At 31.5% G+C, this 12,197-nt stretch overlaps 1 protein-coding gene across 1 annotated transcript in view; it reads left to right on the top strand.

Moving 5' to 3' along the window:
• The first annotated feature begins 6,539 nt into the window (after positions 1-6,539).
• Positions 6,540-12,197, top strand: part of LOC143240897 (WD repeat domain phosphoinositide-interacting protein 2-like) — a 31,001-nt gene continuing 25,343 nt past the window's right edge. The window contains exons 1-2 of the mRNA XM_076484139.1: positions 6,540-7,048; positions 10,982-11,064. Coding sequence (XP_076340254.1) covers positions 6,912-7,048; positions 10,982-11,064 — 220 coding nt within the window. The 5' untranslated portion in view covers positions 6,540-6,911. The remainder of the gene's footprint in view (positions 7,049-10,981; positions 11,065-12,197) is intronic.

Genomic DNA, 12,197 nt, shown 5'->3' on the forward strand with positions numbered 1-12,197 from the left:
AAATATATTTATTTGAATGGAATTGCCGTTCTAAGAACTTGTGAGTGAATCTAAGAATATGTTAAATTACAGAGTTTCTATAGTTGAACTAACGAAGACATGCAGAGGAAAATCTTTTGAGTTTGTATATTATTAAGCACAAAGCTATACAATGGGCTGTTTGTGCTGCGCCCTTCACACGTATCAAAACCTCGTTTCAGGTTTATACATTTTTAGACTTACCGTTGAGATAAGGGAGATGGGTGGGGGAGAAAATTAACTTCTTTGCGTCAAGGGAGCATAAATTAGGCATAGAGTATCGCATAGGGCATAACTGAAAATACACAAGACATTAATATTAATTTAAATCATAACTCTCCCTCCAGGAAAAACACACTTATGGAAACTTTTATGTTAAAGATATTGACTGAAATTGTACAGAGTCAAATATAAGGGAGAGATTTATTAAACTGATTAACGATGAGTTTATATAAAAACTGCTTAAGAAAATAACCAGTGTGATAAGTGAGACTGTAGTCCCAAGAGTTGAAATGTAGGAACTAAAACAGAAGTTTTGTTTAACGGGGCTTGTTTTCGTCTTCCGTTAATCTTTTCCTGAGTCTTTAATGTTAAAGTGTCAGGTGTCTCAATACAGTTTTATTTAATTGGTTGCAAATTTCAGTAATTGAAAAGTCTATTCTGAACATGCTGTGACTCGTGTCATTAATCCTACGTTTCCACGAAAACGTGGATTGATACATCACAACCTAAGATGTTTAAACAACGAAAATTTTGAAACTGTTGTCAAACAAACACGCAGATATGCCTATACGTGTAAGCAATAGGTTTAACTTTTGCTATATAGTTTCTTTACCAATGTAATCATATTTAGCGAGGTATTTCATTAAGTACCACGGCTCTTCCACTGGATGGAATTTATGAACACATACGTCAATTTTTCACAAATAACGACTGATATGCGAAAATAGTTCCGGTCATCGCGAGAATAGCAAACTAATGAAACAATGTGTCATAATATTTGTGGAAAAGAACGTGAGAGAAGTGTACTTCATCAGCTATACTCACCACCAGGTTAACCTTTAGTCGATTTTGCAATCTTATTTATATGTATATGAAACATTATGTATTTTTGTATCTTCAGCATTTCGGCAGCCAATGTTTACAGCCCGGCATGGCCAGGTGATTTAGGTACTCCGCTCGTAATCTGAGAGTCGCGGGTTCGAATCCCCGTAACACTAAACATGCTCACCCTTTCAGTCTTTGGGGCGTTATAAAGTAACAGACAATCCCTTTATTCGTTAGGAAAAGAGTAGCCCAAGAGTTGCGGTGGGTGGTGATGACTAGTTGCATTCCCTGCTTACAGTCTTACACTGCTAAATTAGAGACGGCTAGCGAAGATAGCCCTCGTATTACTTTGCGCAAAATTCAAAACAAACAATATTCAGTCTTACTACTAATACCGGTTCTTCAAAAATGAAAACAAAAACGTTTTAATGCTAGAAATATACGACCTTTTATCATCAAAATGTTTTTTTTTATTTAATTGGACACTCACCGTTTCGCTTTATAGTTTCTTCAAGGGCATTCATTAGAAAAGAAACTGACTGTAGAAAACGTAGTACTTATTGTTGTTGTTATGTTTTAGAAAATATGAGTACAATGTCTTAAATTCATACTTAAGTAAACGAGAAGCTGGTTTGAGGCGATCCTTTCTGATTGTCTATTACACTATGTAACAAAATTTTTACTTTTTCTTGTTCCTAGGCAGAAAGTGTTATTTCCCAATTGCTTTTGAGTAAAGTAAATGGAAAAGAACTATTTTTCTCTTCAAACTTTGCTTTTGTCAACAGGGTAGTGAAATTTTAAAATTTACCCATTTTCCAGAACATTCCAGGTACATTCAGTGCTGAGTAGTTGATAGAGAATTTTTTCGAACTTACACGAATTTTCAAAAACTTTCTAGAATCTTGTAGAACTTACGAGAATTTTCAAGAACCTTTTAGAATTTTCTAGAACTTTTCATAGTAATATATATTCAGGGGCTCACCACTCAACACTTCAGTTTAGTTCTAGTTGCCTAAGTGAACACATAGACCTATCTGATTTTATCAGAGATAGCATAATGAAGCTGCAAGCATTCTCCAGACGCATTCTGCTACGTATGTGGCCATTTTATCAAGACAAGAGCGAAAAAGTTCTCTGTGACAGTATCTGCTGAAATTTGTGAAGCCTGCAAGACATATTTCGGCATGGCTGTCGGATATCAAGACAAACCCTGGGCACCTCATTTTACCTGCGAGCACTGCAAAAATCTCTAGAAGGTAAGACGGACAATTTTATATTACACGAAGTTTAGACCTCTTAAAATTTAAATATCTTTCGGTGCACCTCAAAGAGGAATGAAACAGCATCAAGACCTTGCTAGAAGCCTTGAAGTATGATGAGTATAGCTTGGAGGTTATGGGAGACTTCAAAATGGTGTCATTCCCGAGGGGCTTCCAAGGAGGCTTTACCAAGTTTTCCTGTTATCTTTGCCTTTGAGATAGCAGGGACACCGCAGCACACTACAACAGAAAGCACTGGCCACAACGGACCAAATTCTCTGTAAGGAGGCACAATGTCAAGTGTGAGCTACTAGTGGACCTTCACAAGGTGTTGTTCCCACCATTGCACAAAAAATTGGATCTTACGAAACAATTTGTCACAGTTTTTGATAAGGAGTCTACAGCCTTCAAGTACCTTCGAGGCTTCTTCCCTAAACTGTTTGAGGCAAAGGTCAAAGCTGGTTTCTTTGTTCGACTACAAACAAATAAGATCCTGGAGTGCACAGAATTCCCTAAGAAGCTCAGTAGAAAGAAAAAAAAACGCTTGAAGAAATTTTGTCGCAGTAGTTCGGGGCTACTTGGGCAGCCACAAGGCCGAAAATTATGTGGAACTGGTTGAGGCTATGGTGAAAAAACTACTACAAAATGGGCTGCAGGACGTCCGTGAAAGTCCATGTCCTTGACACTCATCTTGATAAATTCAAGGAGAACATGGAAGCACACTCATTAGAGCAAGGCGAGCGCTTCCACCAAAAATTACTGGACTTTGGACGCCGCTACCAAGAAGCGTGTAACGGAAACATGATGGGAGATTATATTGGGGGCTGATACATGAAAGTAATTTACATTACAGTCGCAAATCTCGAAAAAATACTCACTTCTAAACATTTTTGTTTATTTTTGTATAACTTTAGTATAAATACATGTAAATCTTGATTCACATGTTGTTTTATTTAAATGAAAATATGTAAATTTGCCCGTTTTTACATAGAAAAAAAAAAGATTAATTTCTAAATTTCATTACCCAGGTCACAAAAGCAAAGTTTGAAGGGAATAATGGTCATTTTCTGTACTTTTACAACATAAGCAATTAAGAAATAGCACATACTATCCAAGAACCAAATTTGTATTACGTAGTATTATTATTGAAATAGCAAAACACGCGTGAAAATACACTGTTTATTACTTTGATATTTTTATACGTAATTCGAAAAGTTACTTTCACAAATAAATAAACCTCGAACTGAAATTATGTTTGTTTGTAGATACGTTTGTGCTGTTGCTAGTGGTAGGGCAAATAGAATTTTAGTTTGTATCTATAGAAATATTAAGCACAAGTCTAAAGATGTTATAATTTCATTTTGTAGCTCACTTGTTTTGGCCACATTTGGAATATTGTGTTCAGTCTTAGGTTATTTGTTTTAGGAAAGACATTGAATTTTTTGAAAGGGATTCAGATGAATTTTATCAATATAATACCTGGAATGGAGGGGTTTGTCTTACGAGGAGAGGTTGAAATCTTTTAAATTGTTTTCTTTTGAAAATAAAAGAGTTAGAAAGGATCTGATTGAATTGTTTAAGATTGTAAAAGAAATTGATAATGTCGATTTTATCAACATTTTTCGTAGTTAAAAGCGAGAATTTTAGAACTAGGGGACAAAATATAGATTTAGGCAAGGTAGAAGTCACTTTCATCTAAGACAATTATATTTTTCCAATGCAGTGGTTGGCCTATGGAACAGGTTGCCTTCGAGTGCTGTGAAAAGCATTAAATTTTAGTGAATTTAAAAGAAAGCTTGAAAGGTATATGATGATATGGGCTAGCTTTATACAGTTTTAATTTGACTTTGAGGATGGGACAGCCGAGATGGACAAGCAAATTCGTTGTTGTCCCTAAACATTATGTTATGTTAAACACAATGTGTTGTTTGTGTTGTGCACACCACGAGAATCAAAATATGATCTTTTGCGTTTTAGGGTTACCACTGAACGTTAGGGTTATTTGCACACATATAATATTTAGTTTTGGTTCCTCATACGCGTCATTCAAGAATAGTTTCAAAACTCGACATAAAATTGGGATGGATTTTCACTCAACAGTTGTTAAGTTTATTGACATTTAGAATAGTTTAAAAGTTAGTATAGTTTTTAATCACTTTCCATAGATTTATTACGACATGGTCTGTCATATCAAATTCTTCGAAATGATAATATGGTGTTGCCAAGTCCAGGAATTTTGTTTTTTAAAGGATCACACAATAAAATGATTTGCCATTACTTCTGGTGTTTATTTAAGAGGTTCCTTTGAGTTGTATTAGAACAATTTTCAGAGAAAAGTTGTTTTAACTAGCAAAAGCTAGTAAACAAAACTTCATTGGCTAGGTCAATGAAACATAAATTAGGCTTAGAGTGTGGATCACTTAAGCTGATAAAACAACTTGTATATCACAATGAGACATTAATCTTAATTTAAATCCCACCATTCTTTAGTGGCTCAGTACAACGAACTAATGCAATCACATACCAAGGGAAAAAATTTCTTGAACTGAATCAACATTTTTTTCTTCATACGAAATGGCTAGAGAAACCACCAGAGGACGTGTCATTTTACATTTATTGCAAACCACTAATAACGATAGACATGATTGCAAGTGTTAAAATAGAGAAACATTAGCGGAAGAGTGGTCATTTTATAATCAGTATTGGTGTTCTGCTAAATGTTGAGATAAAAAGAATGAAGTGTTAGCTTATAATTTCCAGAAATTAAATATTGAGTTAATAAGACAAAAGTTATCATAAGTGAATTGAGATGAGTGAAAAGGTTATGTGGGAGAGACTGTTTTTTTGTGTTTTTTTTTTTTTAATTGAATTAGTAATTTTTGATCAGTCGACAGACTGGAAATTATAGGTCACTTAGTGTGGAAACGTATCAATTGTTACGCTTCTCTTAACTAAAATAATATTTTTGTAACATTGTTCTTTTACCTTTACTAGTGGATTTTTTCAAATTATCCAGTGAAAATAATTCACTTCCAGTCTATGTAAAGGAAAACTTAAAGTTTTTACAAATTGACTTCACTGTATATAATTATAGACCGTATTTACAAATAGAAGTGACTGCACTACTATGAAGTAAAGAATAAATTTACACCTATCATTTCAAAGTTAAACAATTAATAAATTAAATAATTGTATGATTCCTTTTATAGGCTAAAAACAACCCCTTTTATTTGAAAACGACTCTATAATTATCACAAATATCTCGTACATATAATCTACACTCGAATGTACTAAAAAAATTTGATTCCAAATTCCTGAGAATTTTTAAAGACTATATGATCCTAACGCCATCAGTCGAACTCGTAACTTGCTCTAGTTGATAATAAATTTCACAATAAAATATTAAAAAATATATTTCACAACAATATCAAACACTGTATCTCAAGACGGCTTGTATGTGTATTAACACTTTTACCAAAATAAAGCAGAGAACAATGTTTCAACCTTCTTAGGTCATCTTCAGGTTAACAAAACTTTGTAACATTATTCTATGCTTCATTTTCGTAAAAAAATGTTAATCTTCATACAAGTCGTACTGAGATACATGTTTACTTCAAGTGGGTTTCTCATAGGCCTATGCAAAAAATACAAACAAACAACAACAACAAAACCGTAGAGAAAGAGATATAACAGAAAAATTTGAGTGCTATAATAAGTGTATATACATTTTCAAATATTTTATTTAAATATTATCTGTGAATAATATCTGAACAGAAGGTAATTTAAAGTTTCCAAATAAAAATTAAATATACATTAATGAAGGCAGGTCAGCAATTTGTAATATATACATTATTCAGTGTTAAATTCAAGTTAGCTTTTACATTATAACTTGCGGAATTAATTATTGTAGCTGAAATTTTGATGAATAATTATTTGATTCTGATTTACATTGCAAAATTGGGTGCTCAAATCATCACAATGTTGTTCAACCACAACGGTTACGTCTATTTGATTATATGATGTCTTAAAGTTAACTTTATTTTTCAATTGTACACATTTTTGTAATTATCGTATCATAAAAATTATTATTTTACGTTAAACCAACAAGTAGGAGTCTGTGAAATGAAATATTTTAAAATTATTTGTTTAAATATACCTTTAATATATATTCTGTTTATTTTTTCAATATAATTCTCTAATTTCTGTCTCCACCTATAAAGAGGAAATGACCATATAACACAAAATCCGATTGGATTATGTCGTATGAGCAAATGTTCTCTAGCCTGGTTTGTGGATATGTGTTTATAAGTTTCTGATAGTGGTATCATGGTGTGAAGTGTTCATTGATTGTTAAGCTATAGTACATTCAACTATAACATTATCATTGATTTATTGAGCGGTGCTTAATAATCGGAACTAAACTTACTAAAACTTTCGTATATTTTTAAAATACTCATTCGACTATCAAGCTGTAACTGACGTAAGAAAGAGTAATTAACTTCTTTATTTGTCTAAACTACTCCCAGTCAAATTTTTATTTCTAATGACGAAACATGAAAGTGAAATAGATCTTTAACGTTAGATCTTATGCAACACTTAGCTAGTAATTTAAATTATTTAACGGAAGGTTTCAAAAGTGGAATATCGTCCCTGATGAATTTAGCTGGTGAAGGTGGGGATCCCAACAGTGGAGTATTTTTTGTCAATTTTAATCAAGACTGCACGTAAGTGTATCAAATGTAGGCTTACCAGTTACTGTTTCAGAATAGGTATAAACAATACACATAATCTAAACCTTGGTAAGTCTTAGATGTATCTTGTAGCATACGCATGGTATCTTTTACGAGAAAGAGATCAATGAATAGTGTGCTTGTGTGAGTTAACTCGTACCATTAGTTTTATAGTATTACTGGTGAAATTATGATAAACGAATGGCTAATAGAAAATCATCCCTCTTTGTTAAGTTTCACATTTTAAGTGTTGAAAGATGCACATAGGGTACAAAAGTTGAAAAAAAACTTAGTTCTTTAACATATTGTGTGAGAAGAGCATGTTGTTTTAAAAATAGAAGTGAAAATAGCATAGTGTGAATTACCAAGATCCTGCCTGGAATATTATTTTTGTACCCTGTCAGAATTTTAATAAGATTGGTTGACAATTCAAATCTTTATTTCTTACCCAGCAAAGTTATATAATATTAGTACTTTAAACCTAAGTAAAAATATAACTAAACTTAAATATAGTATTGCTAATTATTTTGAACTCTAATAATCTGAATCAGTAAGTACCCTTCAAATGGAAGGTAGAAAATCAAGATACCACATAACCATAATACTGCTCTAAAAAAACAACTTTCTTACTGAAATAAATTTATATATACTAATATGAAACTTGTATATTTATTTACATTGAATAGATGTTTGAACAGTATAATTTGCACACATTAAGCAAATAATCTAATGAAACTCATAAAATTTAATGTTCTTATTTACAAAGTAACATACTTTTATATTTCTTTTTGAACAAAGTATTATTTTTCGTTAAAGGTTGTTAGTGGAACTTCAGTAGACTTATTGATTTTAAATGTGTTAAAACATATTTTTATGGTAAATAGTTGTGCAGTAATTGTGCTAATAATACATGCACATATAGTTTAAGGACAACAAAGGATCTCTTGGTCCATCTAGGCTATCTTATCCACTATTCTGAACTTTGTGAACAAAATCATGAAACTCTCAAAACCAGCCTTTCTTCATTCATACATCTATTAAGTTTTGTTTTAATCTTCCCTGAATTAATTATAGTTAACACACCTGAAAGTAACCCATTTCAAAGACTAAACATCTTGCTAGAAAAATAAATCTCAGCTGAAGAAGATCTCTAATGTGACAAAATTTATGTCTCTTGATTTTATCATTGTCATAATTAAATATGAGAAAAGACAAGGCATAAAACTGTTTTAAACAACTTAAAACCTCTTGCTTCTTTTTTCCCCACAATAAAACAGTTTTGAAGATTTTTAAACTACTGTCTTATCTTATAACCTTACCGTCCCAGCTATTTCTGTAACAGACCTCTTTGGAACTCTTACCAGCAGTTCAGTGTCCTTTCTAAGATAAGGAGCCAAAGATTAGACACAATACTCCAAATGTGGTTTAACTAATGACCTGTATGATGACATTATAATTCCTTTAGCTTCATATTCAGTATTTCTGTTGATATGATCTAAAATTTGTTTATCTTACCACTAACAACAACAGCATACTGCTTGGGTGGCTAAGAGACTGATCAACTATCACACCAAGATCTCTTCCTTTCATAATGCTGTCAAAGTTGTTCCCATTCAAATTATGATAACCCACATGCATTTTCTTGTATATATTATAATTAAAACTCAATCTTCCATTTATTTGCCCATCTCACCAAATAATCACATCCTTTTACAAAGCAGCAATGGTATTATCCTCATATTGAGCAACACACAAGAGCTTAATATCATAGGAAAATATAAATTTTGTTAACCATTCCTTCAACGATATCATTGATATAAGTTATAAAGGGCAAAAGTCCTAATGCTGAGCCCTAAGATTCCCATTTTTTACTTTAATCGAAGATGAGAGAACTCCATTTATACCAACTCCCCTTCTTCTTTTCCACATAACCAGTTCCAATATGGTACTTTCCTCTGTATGCAAACTTTTTCATTATGAATGTCACAAGTCTCTTCATCCACCCCCCGTTGGAATCAAATAGTTTCAACGTATCTCTCACGCAAATCATCATGCATAACTACTTCACCCATAGGAACACAGCACACTAATGTGATGTATGTGACTCCCTCTTTGCATTGAAGTATTGCTCCTATTGGTGGAGATGTGTTGCATGATGATTAACGTGAGACACATTGGAATTTGGGGGTGCAGAAGGGTTGTGGCATGGATATTAAAAATTTTGCATATAGAGGGCTGCACCAAAGAGGAATAGTTGATCTTGAGAGAAGAGGAAAGTACCTATTGGAAACACATTTTTAGTGTAGAGAAATTATAACTTCTACCGAATGAATCAATATATCTCGCACATCTACAGAGAAAACTTTTAAAGCTACAAACATGAAATCAACACTTTTTTATACATAAGCAGTAACCTCTTCAAGAATGTCTAAAGATTAGCAAGTCAAGATTTCCTCCTAGTAAAACCATTCTGACCTTTCAATTTGAAGGATAGTGTATTGTATATGTTAATGTCATTATATGAAATAACTTGGTTTTTAGTTTAATAAATCCACGATAAGACTAAATGAACTAATACTAATTGTATGTTTATTACAATCATGATTATATATGATTGTTTACTATTTTTTCTGTCTGCTATAACCTATATTACATTTATATCTTGAATATTTCTTTTGTAGAAAAAACAAACAAACTCTTTAAACCAAAATGTATACATATTTAACCTCAGATTTCACATTTGTAATTTAAGTAAGTTAATATTTAAGTAACACAACATGAAGTGTAAAGTGCTTCATTGCCAAGTAAAACTTAGCTTTGTAGAAAACATCTATATTCTGTGATATCTTCTTCAGAACTAATGTGTTTATTCCAAGTCTCTTTATTAACAATACACCCACTCCTAAAAATTCTTTTTTTTTTCCAGTTTCTGTACTATCAAATACAATAGATATTTAAGGACAATATCCACCATAAAATATTTTTTAGCTACTTAATGGTATTGTATCAACTTTAATTATTTACTGAACTTTTCTGTCTGTTTACTTAATCGATTTACTACATCAGTGAAGTTCACTTCAGTATAGAAGATGGCTTCTTTCAAATGTTTCTTAGATATATTCTGTATATGGGAGTAAAGCACTACAGTAATTTTGGTTGGGTGTCATGAGTGCTTGTAATAATAGGTGGTCCAATGTTCTTACAATAAAACAAAACTTGATGAAGTTAAAACCAACCATTAACATCTTTTCAGCATTTTAATTATTGGTTTAAAGATAATTTCAAATTCTGATTTTTAAAGTTTCTGTTTATTGATTAGAATTTCTTTATTACTTTGTGATTAAACATAGTAACATGCAAACTACTTAGTTTTGATCAGTTGTGAAATAGGAAAATGTGGTAGGCAAAAGGAGGTCAAAGTGAATCTTTCCTCAAAGGAATCTGCTAAGCAGGTACTAACTCATTCTTCACAAATACATACAATTATTTAAGAAATGGTTAATGTTATTTATAATTTATACTGGTATGGTATCACCCAACTTAGATATTTAAGATTTAAATTGATGTCTGATTGTAATCCTGCTGCTAATGCCTCACAAGGATCAAGATCTGCACATCACATCATAAACTGAACTAGACCCACATTTCTAACACTAAGTATGACATTGTTGATGACAACAGGTTTTATTTGTGTTCATATCTACATTTTGAGTTTCGGGCCTGAAACCTGGGGTAAGACATTATGCTTAATTTTGTTTCAGGAACTATTTTTTTTCTAGTTCTTGCATTAAATTTGTGTTAACAAGTGAGTGCTATTGGTATTACATAACATTTATATCAATATTAGAGTTTAAATACCCACATCTAGAAAAGATTCATGTATCTTGGACAGTATAACTTCAGTTGTGATAATTTTACTGTTTTCAGATCTCTTGCGGTGGGAACTAAGACTGGATACAAGTTGTTTTCTTTGAATTCTGTGGATACATTTGAAAAGATTTATGAAAATGGTAAGTTTCAAATGTGTGAATCAATTTAGAATTATGTCTTGCAATATTTGACAGGATTAGAGTTTACATAAAGGGGTGTTTATTAACTAAAGAGGCAACCTATGTAAATCAAAACAAAAACATTAGCCCTTGAATTAGTTATGTTGATAATAAGGAACAAGTTGGTCCTTTAAGGTCCTTCTTTCATACCCATCCTCGTGAAAAATGTAAAGCTACTCTCGTTTTTCAGGAAACTTAGATTCCTTTAAACTATTGTTAAATGCTGGTGTCCACTAGTCATTCTGTAAACTAATAACAAAATAAAACTCTTTGAACTAGGGTTGTAATGAAGGGAAGGTTTTTACCTTTGACCATCTGAAATGCATTACTGATTCTAAATTCAAATCTATGTAAAGTTTTAATTTACATAAGTTACTGAAGACACCACCAGAACTTATTTGATTGAAACACATTGTTTTACACAATGTAAATGAGATAAAACATACACATTTAGATTAAAAAAAAATGCATTATATAACCAGTAATTATGTTTTCATGTTTTAAATAATGAATAGAAATGTATGTTGTTTGTATACAAGTATTTGATACTAGAAACAATTCTTGTATAGTTACATACAGTAAGCCTTGCATTGCAAGAGCACCAAATTGTGGCTAGTTAAAACACTGCAGCTAAATATTGTTTGTTATTTAATAGTCATCCTTTTTAGCATAAACTTGATGTGTTTAATGTAACATTAATAGTTCAGTTTGAAATTAAATAAATATGGACTTTTGACACTTTTTTCAATGTTGAAATTACTGATTTTGTTACGTTGTTTCATGACCCGAGAACAGGTTAATAAATGTTTTTAACAATTTGGAATTAATTAGTTGGTTGTGAAGAACAATTATTTATCATAATCAAGAATAACTAAATGTTGACATTTGTTTTATTAATTAAATAATTAAGCATGTCACAATCAATATTGATATCTGTTGATTTAAAAAAATATCTTATTGCAGGTGATTTGTTTAAAATATCTGTGCCAGCACATTTTTCATTGTTTCTTAAAATCTATGATATTCAGCTTTTTGTTTTCCAACTTATCAGCTTTCTTTATATAATTTATTGAAATTATTAGGATTAGTAACTT

Source organism: Tachypleus tridentatus, chromosome 13 (genome assembly GCF_004210375.1).
Source record: "Tachypleus tridentatus isolate NWPU-2018 chromosome 13, ASM421037v1, whole genome shotgun sequence".
NCBI lineage: Eukaryota > Metazoa > Arthropoda > Merostomata > Xiphosura > Limulidae > Tachypleus > Tachypleus tridentatus.